The sequence below is a fragment of the Hyperolius riggenbachi genome, chromosome 8 (assembly GCF_040937935.1).
Source record: "Hyperolius riggenbachi isolate aHypRig1 chromosome 8, aHypRig1.pri, whole genome shotgun sequence".
NCBI lineage: Eukaryota > Metazoa > Chordata > Amphibia > Anura > Hyperoliidae > Hyperolius > Hyperolius riggenbachi.
Genome location: NC_090653.1, coordinates 55,858,417 through 55,876,662, shown reverse-complemented (window position 1 = coordinate 55,876,662; position 18,246 = coordinate 55,858,417). Strand labels below are relative to the sequence as shown.

General features: G+C 42.2%; 1 protein-coding gene across 1 annotated transcript in view; it reads left to right on the top strand.

The window, feature by feature from the left end:
• Window positions 1-8,586, top strand: part of LOC137527306 (serine-rich adhesin for platelets-like) — a 106,527-nt gene extending 97,941 nt beyond the window's left edge. Inside the window, exons 7-8 of the mRNA XM_068247813.1 lie at window positions 5,562-5,650; window positions 7,680-8,586. Of these exons, the coding sequence (XP_068103914.1) occupies window positions 5,562-5,650; window positions 7,680-7,748 (158 nt within the window). The 3' untranslated portion in view covers window positions 7,749-8,586. The remainder of the gene's footprint in view (window positions 1-5,561; window positions 5,651-7,679) is intronic.
• Window positions 8,587-18,246: the final 9,660 nt, after the last annotated feature.

Sequence of the window (18,246 nt, the reverse complement as noted above, 5' to 3'; positions counted from 1 at the left end):
TCTTCATGCATGAGGGTAAGCATGCTGCACCTGCATGCTTACGCCCGTGCCTGTGCAGAAGCACTCACACAGGAGTAGTATGGCTACACTCTCTGCACCAGTGTGCAGCACCTATATAGACAGAGAGTCTATATAGGTGCTGCACACTGAGCTGGTGGTCATTTCAGATGCAGCCTTAGTGGTATGCGCTGGCGTTCTCCTCGCTCTCCAACAAAATGTAAGTTTTTTTTGCTTAGCTGCTCCCAAGGTTTTAAATTTAGGTTAGGTCACTTGCCTGGAGGTCTGCCTCACAGTGGCGCAAATGTCTAGTACTGTATACTTTGCATGCAAACCATACTGAAAGCTAAAGTTCCTCCTAGCGTAATAAATGTTAGCATTGTTTTGGATGCAGGGCATGCATTTTTCAGTCTAATAGAGGCGGTGTATGCCTGTGCGATTAACCATTCCATTGCAGCATGTGTCTAGGGATGCGCAGCCTTCCCCCCACTTTTTCTTAACTTTGTAACTGTATAACTATCAGGTTAGCTGCTCCCAGCCCCTCCTTCTGAGTTTCCTGTTTGCATAATAAGTAGTAGCAGATTTGCATATGATTTGCATCTGAATTGAATGCGAAGTGTGCAGAGAGTCTATATAGGTGCTGCACACTGAGCTGGTGGTCATTTCAGATGCAGCCTTAGTGGTATGCGCTGGCGTTCTCCTCGCTCTCCAACAAAATGTAAGTTATACATTTTTTTTGCTTAGCTACTCCCAAAGTTTTAAATTTAGGTTAGGTCACTTGCCCGGAGGATTGCCTCACCGTGGCGCAAGTGTCTAGTACTGTATACTTTGCATGCAAACCATACTGGAAGGTAAAGTTCCTCCTAGTGTAATAAATGTTAGCATTGTTTTGGATGCAGGGCATGCATTTTTCAGTCTAATAGAGGCGGTGTATGTCTGTGCGATTATCCATTCCATTGCAGCATGTGTCTAGGGATGCGCAGCCTTCCCCCCACTTTTTCTTAACTTTGTAACTGTATAACTATCAGGTTAGCTGCTCCCAGCCCCTCCTTCTGAGTTTCCTGTTTGCATAATAAGTAGTAGCAGATTTGCATATGATTTGCATCTGAATTGAATGCGAAGTGTGCAGAGAGTCTATATAGGTGCTGCATACTGAGCTGGTGGTCATTTCAGATGCAGCCTTAGTGGTATGCGCTGGCGTTCTCCTCGCTCTCCAACAAAATGTAAGTTATACATTTTTTTTGCTTAGCTACTCCCAAGTAGAGATGAGCGTAATGACCTAATTACGATTTCGCGAAATTTCGCGTAATTAGTGTAATTACGATTATGGCCGTAAGTACATAATCGTAATGAAGAAGGATTTCGCGAAATTTCGCGTAAGCGTAATTTTCGCGTAATTTTCGCATTATAGTCGTATCATGCCGTAATTTCGCATTAAACGCTACCGTAATTTCGCGTTAAACCGTAATGCTCCGTATAATATAAAAAAACCGCCGACTTTAAGGGTTAATAGCAAAGCCCCCTTAAATGCTAAGAGCCTCAAATTTGGAGAATATATTAAGGAGATCAGGAGGAATAAGAGGAAATTTTTTTTTTCAAAAAGACCTTATAGTTTTTGAGAAAATCGATGTTAAAGTTTCAAAGGAAAAATGTAAACATTTAAAAACCCGCCGACTTTAACGGTTAATAGCAAAGCCTGCTTAAAGTTTAGGAACACCAAATTCCCAGGGTATATTAAGGGGATCAGTGGGAATAAGAGGAAAACATTTTTTTTCAAAAAGACCTTATAGTTTTTGAGAAAATCGATTTTTAAGTTTCAAGGGCGAAAATGTCTTTTAAATGCGGAAAATGTCAGTTTTTTTTGCACAGGTAACAATAGTGTATTATTTTCATAGATTCCCCCAAGTGGGAAGAGTTTTACTTACTTCGTTCTGAGTGTGGGAAATATAAAAAAAAACGACGTGAGGTCCCCCCTTCCAGACCTCTTTAACCCCTTGTCCCCCATGCAGGCTGGGATAGCCAGAATGCGGAGCACCGGCCGCGTGGGGCTCCGCACCCTGACTATACCAGCCCGCATGGTCCATGGATTGGGGGGTCTCGGAAGGGGAGGGGCAGCCAAGCTTTCCCCTCCCCCTCCGAGCCCTTGTCCAATCCAAGGACAAGGGGCTCTTCTCCACCTCCGATGGGCGGTGGAGGTGGAGGCCGCGATTTCCTGGGGGGGAGGTTCATGGTGGAATCTGGGAGTCCCCTTTAAAAATTGGTCCCCCAGATGCCCACCCCCCCTCCCAGGAGAAATGAGTATAGAGGTACTTGTACCCCTTACCCATTTCCTTTAAGAGTTAAAGTAAATAAACACACAGACACTTAGAAAAAGTATTTTAATTGAACAAAAAACATAACCACGAACAAAGTCCTTTAATATTCTTAATTAACCATTAATACTTACCTGTCCCTTTAAATAAATGATCCCTCGCAATATCCTCGGAAATGTTCTATCAGTTACAATGTAACACAGTTATTACAATGTAACAACTTTGTTACATTGTAACTACGCCACACCCGACGTCACTCACCGCCGCCGCCGCCGCCGCGTCTGTGCTGCAGGACCGACAGAGCTCTGAGCTATAGCTCAGAGCTCTCTAAGCATCTTTGTATTTGGGCTCCAAGGAGCCCCATTGGTCCTTAGCAGACCAATGGGGTTCCTTATGATTTGAAGGAACCCCATTGGTCTGCTAAGGACCAATGGGGCTCCTTGGAGCCAAAATACAAAGATGCTTTAAAGAGCTCTGAGCTATAGCTCAGAGCTCTGTCGGTCCGTGCAGCGCAGACGCGGCGGCGGCGGCGGCGAGTGACGTCGGGTGCGGCGTAGTTACAATGTAACAAAGTTGTTCCATTGTAATAACTTTGTTACATTGTAACTGATAGAACATTTCCGAGGCTATTTCGAGGGATCATTTATTTAAAGGGACAGGTAAGTATTAATGGTTAATTAAGAATATTAAAGGACTTTTTTCGTGGTTATGTTTTTTGTTCAATTAAAATACTTTTTCTAAGTGTTTGTGTGTTTATTTACTTTTAACTCTTAAAGGAAATGGGTAAGGGGTACAAGTACCTCTATACTCATTTCTCCTGGGAGGGGGGTGGGCATCTGGGGGACCCCTTTTTAAAGGGGACTCCCAGATTCCACCATGAACCTCCCCCCCAGGAAATCGCGGCCTCCACCTCCACCGCCCATCGGAGGTGGAGAAGAGCCCCTTGTCCTTGGATTGGACAAGGGCTCGGAGGGGGAGGGGAAAGCTTGGCTGCCCCTCCCCTTCCGAGACCCCCCAATCCATGGACCATGCGGGCTGGTATAGTCAGGGTGCGGAGCCCCATGTGGCTGGTGCTCCGCATTCTGGCTATCCCAGCCTGCATGGGGGACAAGGGGTTAAAGAGGTCTGGGAGGGGGGACCCCACGTCGTTTTTTTTTTAATATTTCCCACACTCAGAACGAAGTAAGTAAAACTCTTCCCACTTGGGGGAATCTATGAAAATAATACACTATTGTTACCTGTGCAAAAAAAACTGACATTTTCCGCATTTAAAAGACATTTTCGCCCTTGAAACTTAAAAATCGATTTTCTCAAAAACTATAAGGTCTTTTTGAAAAAATTTTTTTCCTCTTATTCCCACCGATCCCCTTAATATACCCTGGGAATTTGGTGTTCCTAAACTTTAAGCAGGCTTTGCTATTAACCATTAAAGTTGGCGGGTTTTTAAATGTTTACATTTTTCCTTTGAAACTTTAACATCGATTTTCTCAAAAACTATAAGGTCTTTTTGAAAAAAAAAATTTTCCTCTTATTCCTCCTGATCTCCTTAATATATTCTCCAAATTTGAGGCTCTTAGCATTTAAGGGGGCTTTGCTATTAACCCTTAAAGTCGGCGGCTTTTTTATATTATACGGAGCGTTACGGTTTAATGCGAAATTACGGTAGCGTTTAATGCGAAATTACGGCATGACCGAAACGCGAAATTACGCGTTGAAAATTACGCTTACGGTATTTTCAATTACGATTTTAATGGCAATTACGCTACTGTAATTTCGCATCGTAATCGCAAATTTCGCATGCGTAATTTTAGTAATGCGAAATTACGAAAATTTCAGCTCAACTCTACTCCCAAGGTTTTAAATTTAGGTTAGGTCACTTGCCCGGAGGTTTGCCTCACCGTGGCGCAAGTGTCTAGTACTGTATACTTTGCATGCAAACCATACTGGAAGCTAAAGTTCCTCCTAGCGTAATAAATGTTAGCATTGTTTTGGATGCAGGGCATGCATTTTTCAGTCTAATAGAGGCGGTGTATGCCTGCGCGATTAACCATTCCATTGCAGCATGTGTCTAGGGATGCGCAGCCTTCCCCCCACTTTTTCTTAATTTTACTATAGGTTTAACTATTGGCAGTCCCAAACCAGTTAAGATACTTAAAGTTTGGTGGAGTTGGCAAAATAAATTAAGCCCAATGTGTTGCAAGATTCTCTGAAAATCAATATCATGTTAATGGTATTATCATACCTATGTAGAGGAAGCATATTTTGCAGTAATTTGCAAAAGTTTGTTTATATTGATATATTAATTATTTATATGTTCCTTATCTTTCCTAATCTTTGCTCTACAGTTGCTGCTACCAAAGCTCCACACTAGGCAGGTGCTCAGGGCTCTTGCTCCTTTAGGGGCTCCCAATTCAGGAACTGCAAAGGTCACAAAACTTTTACTGTCAGCATTAAAATGTAAGATGCCCCACATTCTTTGTGCCCAGCACCACATGTTTTTTTAAAACCGTTTCCACTACCACTCTTGTCTCTTGCTACAGGGTTCATTCAATTCTGGTTTACACAAAAATAACTTTCTGTTGCTATTTTTATGTACATATTATGCAAAGGCATTGCATTATGTTCCTTAAAAAAATGTAATATGGGAGTGCAGTGAATTAGCGCAGGTGTTAAATTGGAGAAGCAACAATTCCAGTACAGTTGCTGGATTGATAAGACCAGCATTTGTATATTTAACATTAACATTACATACACAAATACAGCCTGCTGTCTGAAAGGTTTTGTTTTTTTAAATTGATATCACAAAAACACTCATGCAGCATCAGATTAGGTTTATAGGAATTTTACAATGAAAGTGGGATTTCTCAATTATTACAGACATATAGTAAGGTCAATGTACCATGTTTATTGGATGGTGACTCAGAGGGCTTGGCTCTTAGACTGACCTGCACTAGTTTTGTACTCTGTTTACTGCCTGATGAAGCGGGACTGTACCTGCGAAACGCGTTGCTTTGTGGAGTACTTGAATAAATATTGTTGACTTAAATTTCGTCAGAATCTGTGTCTACTTACTGAGGAGGTTAGTCCACCGCTACCTCCACTTTAAATGTTTTTTAAACATCTTTACCCTATTTTTGGCGCCTCTGTTCCAATCCTTGTTTCCTACTCAATATAATTTTCACATTACTGACGCATATGTTGATGAACTATTTTTCACTCTGACATTGTGATCAATATCTTTCCTTATGGCAGATGGAGACGAGCTTCCATTTTGGGCTATCATTCTTATTGGACTGGCATCAGCATGCGGCACAGTCCTGACCTTTGCTACATGCTGTTGTGTAAGTATCACAGATATTGCAGCTGAAAATTATTATTGAAGGTAAATACCATAATTCTGCCCAGGGCAGGTCCTAGCTACCATGGAGCATGGGGAAAAATTAACATGGAACTTCCCTGACCCGGGAGCCCTTAAAGTGATACTGAAGTGAAAATAAACATATGATATAATGAACTGCATGTGTAGTACAGCTAAGAAATAGAGCATTGTAGCAAAGAAAATAGTCTCATATTGTTTCCAGTACAGGACAAGTTAAGAAACTTCAGTTATTGTCTATGCAATAGAGCTTCTTTGAGCTCTTTGACCAAACTTAGTTGAAGACAGTCCTGGTTTCTGAAGCACTTAAAGAGAACCAGAGACGAAGCACCCTCGTGTATTTTATTACATTTATCAGTGGGAACATGACAGTAAACACCTACCCTGCTTTTAGTTTTATTCTTCTCAGTCTAATCTATCTGTTATCAACTGTGATAAGAATCCACCGACTGATTCAGTCGAGGTTTGACCTGGAATCATTATAGCTGAGTCACTCTTCTGTGGAGTCTTTTCAAGCCCAAGCCTGTCCCCTCCTGGCTCAGATTTCATACTCAGAGCTGTTGACATGGGAGGGGCTGCTGCTGCCGAGAAAGAAGCTCTGACACACACAAGTGTATCTGTGTGCAGTGTGCAGCCAGTCATTATCTACTGTATGCAGTTTCATTTCTATGAGAGACACTTCCTACAGACAGCCACACAGCATACCAGAATAATAGTTGAAAGCAGACAGATGAAAGGCTGCAGCAGCCCTGCTTGTCTGTAGTCTCATATAGCCTAGACAGCACATCCAGAACAACTCATAACCCGGAAGCAGAAGAAATATGAGCCGGCGGCCATATTGGATATTTCCTGGAGCAATAATGGATAAAAAACACTCAAACAGGCACACCAGAGTGGCAAAATTATCAGGTAGAGCATTTATTCTTTACAAGCTATTAACTGATATGTTTATTTTGTGTGAATCGTTCATCTCTGGTTCCCTTTAAATAGCCAAAAACAGTGGAAGACAGGTTAAGATAAGGTTTTACTGCAGGGAAGTTCAAATGATCATTAGCTCTGCTTTGTTTTATGGTTTAAAATAGAGTGTGGTTTGCAAACTGCAAATATGACAGAATGACAGAATGTTATTAAAAAAAAAAAAAAACTATATAACTAAAAACATATTAATTAATTATTATTTTTTTTTACTTTAGTGTCACTTTTATAAAGTAGAATAAGTTACAGAATGCCTTCCTGAATGCAGCATTAGGTGGCCCACATGCTCCCCACCCCCAGATCATATTGTCCCCCAGGGGCCCCAGTGCTGGCTGAAGTCGCCACCCAAACTAATAGTAGTCCCTTGGGGGAACGCTGGCTGGACATGTAAGCGAGCTCAGCTGCATGTACTCTGCAGGGCTTCATGAAGCTCAGATCAGGTTTGCTGAATCACTGAGGCTGGGTGCACACATAAGCATAACATAGAGTGAAAGGGCGCGTTTTATGTCTGGTTTCATTTTATGTTGTGTGCGTTTTTTTCTGCATTTTGACTGTTTTTGGTGCGTTGTATGCGTTTTCCATGCGTTTTTCTTTTGCGTTTTATGCAAACCACTAGGAGGACAACAGGAAGTGGAAATATATCATAAAACATTTTTTCCAAAAATGCATAGAAAAATGCATGTAAAATGCATACCATTGCATTTACATTGATTTCATTATGTGCATTTTTGCTGCGTTTTTGAAGACTATGCAACAAAACCAGCGTTTTTAAAAATGCACATATATTTTTTTTGATATGTGTTTTTTCCTGCAGCCCATAGACTTCCATTAGCGGCAAAAACGCAGCGTTTTCCACAATGCTAGCGTTTCTGCTATGTGTGCACCTAGCCTTACAGTATAGTATCCTGTGTTCTCCAAGCTAAATACATCATCTTCAACTAAATGTGTCTTGTTTTACAGTAAAGATTTTACACGTCGCTACTTTAGGAATCACAACATTTTTGTGTTTTTCTTTACAGTGTATGGCTGGAAAAAGCAAACCTATCTACACTGCCAGTACTGGACTGTACATTGTAAATGATATATGAGAAAGGACCACACTGATTTTGGAATGATGCACTTGGAAAATGTCTTCCTGGGATTGCCAACTTTGGTTTCAGAACGGTTTCACCCAATGCACTTATCAGCTTACGGCAAGTTTCAGACTGGCAACCGGCGGTACAGGAGCGTTGCGGTGCGATGATCGCATCACACCACAAAGCTAAAAATAGCCTACGGAGATTACTGCGGTAATTTCCCTTCTGGCTGCAAGGCAAGTAGGAAGTGAGATTCTCTAGCGCTCACTTCCTGTGGTCGAAATTCGAATTGCCCAGAAGTGTACTGAAAAAATACACTTCCACACATGCGCACCATAATGTGAACACCAAACATTTTTAAATCTCTGCGTTACCATAGGCTTACATGATTTCCAGTTGCTGCACGTTGCCACACAAGCTGGTCCCCAACGAGCTGTTGCCCGTGCGTTAAATTACAGACTTCCGGCACATTGCACCATGCCAGGTATGAAATGGACCACAGATTTTTATTGGTGTGAGCAAAACAGGGCAACACACAGGGTAACACCCCGCGCCAGTGTAAAATGGGGCCTCAGTGATGTATGTGCATGTGGTTTAAAGGGAACCTAAACTGAGAAGGATATGGATTTTTCCTTTTAAAATAATACCATCTGCCTGACTCTCCTGCTGATCCTGTGTCTCTAATACTTTTAGCCACAGCCCCTTAACAAGCATGCAGATCAGGTGCTCTGACTGAAGTCAGACTGGATTAGCTGCATGCTTGTTTCAGGTGTGTGATTCACCCACTACTGCAGCCAAACAGATCAGCAGGACTGCCAAGCAAATGGTATTGTTTAAAAGGAAACATCCAAATCCCTTTCAGTTTAGGTTCCCTTTAATTTAATTGCATTAGGATACAGTATTAAAGTGGAATGCTGGTCCAGCTTGACATAGAGAAATATATTGTTTCCCACTTTCCATACTCTTTATTGCCTATATAGTGATCTTACCTGCCTTTATTCCAAAATAATACCTACCTGTGTAAAAAGCTCAACTTGCCCTCAAGATCCCAGTGCAGCAATTCTGGGAGCTACATGAATATGTTATATCCTATTCAGTAAAACAGCTGTCCAGTGAGGAAAATAAATTAGCACTTTTCTGTGGACAATCAGAGAAACTTGCCCACAGAAGCTCTCTGACGTGTTCCCTTTAGCCTTGTCTTCAGCACTCATCAGCTGGGAGAGATTACAGTGGTATAGGTGTTAGCACAGTGATTGATAAGGCTTGAAACCTCTGAACAGGTAGTTTTTCTTTTCAATTTATCAAAAATGATTTTTTTTTTTGCAAAACATTTATTGCAAAATTAATTTAAAAATGCTTCTCTATGAATAAATATAAAAAAACCTGTTCCTTTACTAATGTGTAGTATTGTGCTAAACCAAACTCATGGACCTCCTTTTGGTGCACCGAAAGGTGAAAGCCATGGTTTCAGTGATTGATGAGGCAGTATTGGGGACCATGTGCATGGATTAGTGATGAACACGTATTTCGCATAATCGTAATTCACAATTTTAATGCAAAATCGTAATGCAAAATTTCAGGAAAATGTGCAATTTATTTCATATGTAAATGTAATCAGTAACCGTAATTTTGCAATTTCACACAATTTTTTTTGCAATTTTCTTCCAAATTTTTGAATAGCAAAACGCCCATACATGCTATTGTCACCAATGTAACGTGTTAAGGGAAAAAGTGAGAATAAGTAAAAAAAAAAAGTATTTTTCAAAAAGACCTTGTTAATTTTGAGAAAATTGATTTTAAAAATGCAAAGGAAAGTGTTTTTTAAACTCTGAAAAATAATAAATTAACTGTTTTAAGTTCCAGGACGTAGATTCTACGTCCTAATTAGTCCCCCTGTATGGGGGTACGTCCTGCATTAAATCCCACTGTTTACCGCTCCTGTGCATGTACGTGTGCGCGCATTCCTGTGCACGCGTGCTCCCACATGTGCACGCCCCCGTGCAAGTGACCGCTCATGCACGTGACCGTGCATGCTTGTGCACAGTCACGTGAATGATCCTGTGAATGATTGTTGCTGTTAGCTAGCAACAATCATTCAATAAAGTTATAAAAAAAAAAAGTTGTAAAAGTAAAAAAAAAAATTTACAGTGACATGGGCCCAATAAAATAATTTTAAATTCCACATTCATTTTTAACCCAAACTTAGCCTATTAACCCATTATTAACCCCTGCAATACCTATGCCTTTTTATAAACATTTAACGACTGCCGCCAGTAGCGATCGGATGCAATTGCTAGGGCGAAAGTTTCAGGCCCCAATGCTCTACAGATGTAACGCTCTGCCGTTGCCTAGTGATGCATCTGTACAGCTCTATGCCCCCTGAACTGTCGCCCTAGCTAACGCATTCGATCGCCACAGGTGCGCAGACTGGGGATAACGGTCCGCCACATGCTCAGCTAGAAGTAAAAAATGGCATGTGGGGTATCATTTTAATCGGGAAGGGCCAAAAAATTTGTTTGTAAATGTTTTATGACTGTGGGGTCTGGGGTGTGAGATGTGAAAATTAGGGAGGGGGAAAAATGAAAAAAAAAATTGTTTTCTGCATTTACACCTAATTTTCCCCATAAATGGACTATAAAACAAAATAGTTTGGGGGAAAAATATTACCCAATGAAAGCCTAGATTGTATTGAAAAAAACAAGATATGTATCACTAAGATGGCGTAGATAATTATAAAGTTACTGTTGTATCAAAACGACACAGCTAAAGTGTCAAAAACGCCAGGAACTTTGAGTTGTAAAAACCGTGGAACTCGAAAGGGTTAAAAAACATTTTTCTTTGCATTTTCAAAATCGATTTTCTCAAAAACGACAAGCTCTTTCTGAAATAAATCTGTTTTTGATTTATCCCCACTATTTCCCTAAACATACAAAGCAATGTTGATGATGATAGGATATATGGGGGCTTTGCTATTAACCACTAAAGTTGGCACAAAATTTCGTGAAATTTTGCGTATTTATGTGAAATTACGAATGGATTACGCTAAATCAATTGAATGTCCAAATCGTAATAACGTATGTAATTGCAAAAAATTACATAACATTTTACATAGTCATAATTAGCAGATTACGATCATCATCACTAGCGTGGAGGTGGAGAAAGGGGAAAGAGTTTAGACAATGGGGAGGAAGGGGAGGTTTTTAAGGTAGAAATGTTATTACTACTGTCCCTTACGTCCTGCAAGGAAGGCCAGGATAGAGAGTGAGGGAAGCAATGTGGAACTCACTAAAATCCATAACATTTGACATACACTGTGTATGTATATATATATATATATATATATATATATATATATATATATATATATATATATATATATATATATATATATATAAGCAAGAAGTTTTAGGCTGCTTTCACAGTGGGATGTTACAGGCGCAAGTTAGAGCAGCCAGTAACGCAGCCCACCGCACAGTAATGAAAACTCAATGGGCTGTTCACAGTGCCCACGTTGCGTTACATTGTAACGCTGCACGTCAGGAGAACGTACTGCATGCAGTACTGACTGCTTGCACATGCTCAGTAATGTTGGGGAGGAGGGGAGAGCGGCCAGGAACATGGCTGAAATTAATATTCACTGCACGGTGTGACGTGTGCAGTGTTTACTTCCTGGAGCGGCCGCTCTGTGCGGCGATTGGCTGGCGGGACCAAGTGATGCCGCATGCGTCCAAGAGTACGCATCACGGACGCCAGAGTGAGCTGCACAACGCGACTCAGTCTGACGTCCACATCCAACACCACCAGGCGTTGCGTTAGGGGCACGTTATGCGACCATAACGTCCTCTACAACGCAACGTCCTGGTGGGAAAGTAGCCTGAAAGAGCACCACATGCCAAGTGTTTCTCTCAACTAGAGCAATTCTTTTATGCCACTGGTTAGGCTAAAAGTTTTGGTCACAATTTTTTTCTAAACTGGCATTCTTAAAAAAAAATAATGTACACTCAGAGGTCTACAGTTTTTATAAGTTGTATTTTTCCTGGAGTTCTGATCTTAAAGTGAACCCGAGGCAAAAATAAACTGATGAGATAAACAATGGTATTTTTGCTCCTACTCCTAAAAATGACTTTTTTTTAGATATCCCATGGTTTTATTTTATATTTAAACATTCATAAACTATGTTGAAAGTTTTGTTGCCTCTGCTCGGTGGCACTGGCAGCCTAATAAGTATCCCAGAGTTAAAAAAGGTCAGTACTTCATATATCTCCCTCTGCTCTCCGAAATTGTAATCTGCCAGGAAAACTTTTTATGGCTGTAATTAGCTTATCAGTGATGTTTAGTATTGCAAAGTCCCCAGTATCTGGCACGAGCGGGATCGCCTGATGCCGGATACCTGTGCTTGCTGGTTGCTTGAACAACCGGACAAAGTAGTGCCATACTCCCCCTAATATACTCAAGGAGGCTGTAGAGATACCTACCAGTCTCCTCCTATCTCCCCAGCAGGCTTAGAGCGGCTATCTGGCTTCCCCATGGCATGGAAGCTGGAGTGTCAGCTGACCTGCATTGGGTCATGTGACACTCTGGCTTCCGTACACAGATGCTGGAAGTCACTCAGAGCCCACAGGGGCAGATAGAGGGAGGCTGGCAGGTATTGCTACTGCCTCCGTGAGTATATTACAGCCTGTCAGCTTCCTACCAGCACCCACAGAATGCCCCTAACGGAGGTCCCCATTATCCCTCAGGCATGCCAGTTAGTTAAGACTTCCTGCTGCCTGAATTCCGGATAACGCTGACTTTGCTGTATATTCCGACAAGGTACTGACAAGACAGAAGCTGTCACTTACATGCCTAGAATTTAACTCTTTCAGGCAGCAAAATAAAGTAAGTAAAACTGTCTGGTGATTAATATGTTTTGCACTGTACCTACACATGTTTATCTCATCATGTCACATGTTGTCTCTGATACACTTTAAAGGAGAACTGTAGAGAGAGATGTATGGAGGCTGACATATTTATTTCCATTTAAGCAATACCAGTTGCCTGGCTATCCTGCTAATCCTCTGCCTCTAATACTATTAGCCATAGACCCCGAACAAGCATACAGTAGATCAGGTATTTCTGACAATTTTGACAGATAAGACAAGATTAGCTGCATGTTGTTTCTGGTGTGATTCAGACACTTCTTCAGCCAAATAGATCAGCAGGGCTGCCAGGCAACTGGTATTGCTTAAAAGGAAATAAATATGGCAGCCTCCGTATACCTCTTACTTCAGTCTTCCATTAATAGCTATAATGCTGAAGTAATAGCTTTAATCCTGCAGAGGGCAGTGCAGGGCAGGCTTGCTTTCTACATTATTTATCGGAAATGTCAGCTATAAGCTCACATGTTCACTCTATGAATGGAAAATGTCATTTCTGCTTTGGTTGTTTTTGTACAGGCATGCCATGTATAGTTGTATCTGTGTATATTTTGGCTTTCTATTTATTTGTTGATATTAGAATTCTTAATACTGGATGGAAGTAAAAAAAAATGGTTTGAATCTATTTTCTAATAAATGCACTGTTTATAAAGAAAAAAATAGTTTTTATTTTTATTTGCTGCAAACCCCTCAAACGAATGCATCAGCTATGCAACAACTATATATTAAGTTGGTGGTCGTATATTGGATTTAGGGCTTGTTCACACTATGAGCGCTTTTCGTTTTTAACAGTGCTGGTAATTTTCTAAAAGAGCTTTAAAAAGCGCTTGAGCAATGTTTCTCAATGTGAGTGAGCGATGAGCTTTTTTTTTTCCAATAACCACCATCCAACTGAGCATTAAGTCTATATCCAAGGTTTGTAAACACAAAGGCTCATAGATTAAACACCAAAACCAGATGCCGTTATGTTTGAAAAATAAAGCATATTCTTCTCATTTCTATGTGTAATAACATTTTATTGAAATCAATGCTGACAACCAATAAAAACAATTTAAAACCAAATAAAAAAACTCCCAAAGACTGAAGGTAATCAGTCAGCCTGTTGCCACGAATGTATACAATAATATTCAAATATATAGATATTGAAAAAGGGCAAGTCAAAAACAGGTGATGTATGCCACAAATACAATAGGTATAAACAGTGCTCAATCATACAACAGTGTAGTGATAATAAATACACTCAAAAACTAAAAGCAATGTGCAAACTGCAAAAAAATAACATACAATCCTAGTGTTAAGAATGGAGTGTGAATGCCCACAGTAGGTCTAGCAAAAATAGTAAAAGAAAGTGCTGTGCATAAAATGTGCAAAAGTGAAAAAAATTCTTACCTAGAATTGGATGACAAACAGGGTGATTGGCCAGAATCACATTACTGCTATTGCCAAAATGTTTCCAAAAATACATAGGATTTTTGTAAAAAGTGTGCTTTTTTTTTTTTTACAAAATATAATAAAACAAATGCAATTATGTTTGTTTAGTCAGTACAAAATAAACGTGAAGTGAGAGGGATGTGGAGGCTGCCATATTAATTTCCTTTTAAACAATACCAGTTGCCTGGCAGCCCTGCTGATCTCTTTGGCTACATTAGTGTCTGAATTGCACGCCTGAAACAAGCATGCAGCTATTCTTGTCATATTTTGTCAGAAACATCTGATCTGCATGCTTGTTTGGGGTCAATGGCTAAAAGCATTAGAGTTAGAGGATCTGCAGGACAGCTAGGCAATGTGCATTGTTTAAGAACCCTTGCACTCTAGGGGCCTGATTCACAAAGCGGTGCAAACTTTTTTGCGGACTTTTGCGCGCGCAAAGTGCTGCGATTCGCGCGATCGCGGCACTTTGCGCGCGCAAAAGTCCGCGAAAAAGTTTGCACCGCTTTGTGAATCAGGCCCTAGGACTTTTCGTTTCTCTCCCCCGTTGCTCATTCGCCGTTACCCTGTCGCAGTGACCATTAGTCTCTATGAGACTGGCCAAACTACCCGCATTGCGACGCGACAGAAATGCTTTTGATGGTACAGAGATTAGAGATGGCCCGAACGGTTCCAGGCGAACTTCGGGTGGTTCGCCCCATAATGCTCTATTGAGCAGAACTTTGACCCTCTACATCACAGTCAGCAGGCACATTGTCACCAGTCAGACTACACTCACTCTTGGAGCCCCCCCCTTATAAAAGACAAGGTTCTGCAGTCGTTCTTCCAGCCCTCCGCAGTCTATCTAGTCCCTCGCTGTCGGCACGGTCCGCACTCCATAGTCACTGGCATTCCATGCACTGTTACGCACCTCCTCAATCGCAGTTTGCAAGACTTGCAACTGCGCAGGTGCAGAAGGCTCCTGGCTTTGGGAACACAATCAAGGAGGCGCACGGGAGGACAGTGAGGGACCAGATAGACTACAGGGGGCTGTCAGAGGCCCCAGGCACATAAAAAATAACTTTTCCTTTCACGAAAACCTGGAGCTTCCTCCAGCCCCCTCCGCCCTGATCGCTCCCTCACCGCCGTCTTCCTCGATCCTCCGTTATTGGTCCCGGTAACTTCAGCCACTTAGGGCCAACCAGCGCAGTGCGGCAGCGTTTGGTCCCCCGCCACTCTCCCATGGCCAGGAGCATTCTGCGCCTGCTCAGTAGTACTGTGCGGGGGGGGGGGGGGGGTCAGCGCACGGCCGGGTCGCACATGCGCAGTAAGCCCCGACTCCTGAAGTTAGTGGGGAGCAATAATGGAGCATCCACAAGGCAGAGGCTGGCGGCAAGGGACGGATCAGGCCGAAGGAGGCTGGAGGAAGCCCCAAGCATGTATGAGTTTTTTTCAAATGATATGATCCTTATTCAAAACAATTCTTCAATACGTAAGGAAACATGACTAAAAATATACAATATTAAAGGGGCACTACAGCGAAAAACTGTAAAATGTAAAATATGTGCAAACATATACAAATAAGAAGTATGTTTCTTCCAGAGTAAAATGAGCCATAAATTACTTTTCTCCTATGTTGCTGTCACTTACAGTAGGTAGTAGAATCTGACAGAAGCGGCAGGTATTGAGCTAGCCCATCTCTTCACAGGGGATTTTCCGCAAGGCTTTTATTCTTTATAAAGATATTCCCTAAAAAGGATTTAAACAAAGATGCTGGCCAGCTCAATGGGCCATGTAACTAGAAACATAAAGTATTAAATAAAAAAGTACAATAATAATCTGTACCGACTTATGTCTCCCTTTGTGATTCCTTCTGTCCCTTGTGCATCCTTCTGACCCCCTGTATCTCTCTCTGTCATCTATGCCTCCTTCTTTCCCTTTGTACCTCCTTCTGTCCCCTTGTGATTCTGATCCTTGTGTGTTCATTTATAGTGTGACTATGCAAAAAAAATATGAAGCGATATGTTGTTCCATGTCAAGGCTCCATAATCCAACCCTTAATATAAAATTCTCACTCTAGTAGAGTGACCAGATTTTTGTGGGTCCAACCTGGGACGGGGAGGGAGGCGGCGCAAAGTGGGGAGGACTGAGGAGTGCGCAGCGGTGAAGACTGGGGGGGGGGGCTGCGCCGCGCCGAAAAATGGGCGTGGCCATGACATTGTATGGGCGGAGCTAACGTAATGATGTAACAGCGAGGCATAAGAAAGCAGTGTTTATGCCATGATGTGGACAAACGAGACTTTGCATCATGGGTGTGCAGAAACTGTGTGATGCTAATAGTATACCGTAACCACAGAGCAGCAAACATAGCCATCTATGACCATTAAATAATAAATGCAGTAACAGTTACCCCGGACACCAGAAAATAAACGCAATAGGCAACATGTCAGCACAAAATAACCGCAATGCGGGCAACATGTCAGTGTAAAATAAATGCAATGCGGGCAAACATGTCAGTTTAAAATAAACGCAATGTGGGCAAACATTTCACCAGAAAATAAATGCAATGCGGGCAAACATTTCACCAGAAAATAAACGCAATGTCGGCAAACATGTCAGTACAAAATAAACGCAATGCAGGCAAACATGTCAGTACAAAATAAACGCAATGCGGGCAACATGTCAGTACAAAATAAACGCAATGCGGGCAAACATGTCAGTACAAAATAAACGCAATGCGGGCAAACATGTCAGTACAAAATAAACGCAATTCGGGCAACATGTCAGTACAAAATAAACGCAATGCGGGCAAACATTTCACCAGAAAAGAAACGCAATGCGGGCAAACATGTCAGTACAAAATAAACGCAATGCGGGCAAACATGTCAGTACAAAATAAACGCAATGCGGGCAACATGTCAGTACAAAATAAACGCAATGCGGGCAACATGTCGGTACAAAATAAATGCAATGCGGGCAAACATTTCACCAGAAAAGAAACGCAATGCGGGCAAACATTTCACCAGAAAAGAAACGCAATGCGGGCAAACATTTCACCAGAAAAGAAACGCAATGCGGGCAAACATTTCACCAGAAAAGAAACGCACTGTGGGCAAACATTTCACCAGAAAAGAAACTCAATGCGGGCAAACCTTTCACCAGAAAAGAAGCGCACTGCGGGCAAACATTTCACCAGAAAAGAAACAATGCGGGCAAACATTTCACCAGAAAAGAAACAATGCGGGCAAACATTTCACCAGAAAAGAAACAATGCGGGCAAACATTTCACCAGAAAAGAAACCTAATGCGGGCAAGCATTTCACCTGGAAAAGAAAGCATTTACTCACCTGGCAGAAGTCTCCGGCCTCTGGCGCGCTGCTCCTGGGACCGTCTTACTTCTCCTGCAGTCTCCCGCGCTGACAGGGCTACGGCAAGATGGCGCCCGAAGCCCTGTACTGGAGACACAAATAGGTCTCCAGTACAGGGCTTCGGCAGCCATCTTGCCGTAGCCCTGCTCGCCTGCCGGTGTCGGAAACAGACACCGGAAGAGGAGGCTGGAGCAGGGCTGCAAGCAATGAACTGGCACGGCGTCTATAGACGCCGCTGCCAGTTCATTGAGGAGAGAGTGGCCAGAGTCCCGAGGCCGGGACGTCCCGCTGCTAAAAGCGGGACGTTTCCCGGGACCTCATTAAGCCTGGGACAGCGGACCCCGAATTCGGGACGCGTCCCGGGCAATCCGGGACGTCTGGTCACTCTAACTCTAGCCCCTCCCCACCCTTTTGGAACATTTCTCTAGGCCACTGTTTTTTTTTTTGTTTTTGTTTTTTTGCCTTTGTTGTAATCTGGCCCTGGTGTGCCTTGTTTTTGAACGGGAGGCAGAAACATCAGCCCACAATATATGTCTCTATATATACCTTTTGCGCAATTTTCTATATATATCGCAGCAGGAGCGAGCGACAGCTTCTTTCAGATGACGTACGTGCAGGCACGAGGGGAGAGGAATACCTGCATTACAATAGAGGACGCTGGGGTTAGGAGCCGGTAATGGGGGATAGAAGGCGGGAACGGAGGCATGCATGACTCAAACAAGGGAGCGGTAAGTGAGGGCTTACACTTTCCTAACAGCATACATTGGCCTCAATTCACTAAGATCACGCTGGAGATAATAAGGCAAGAGAAAACTTACC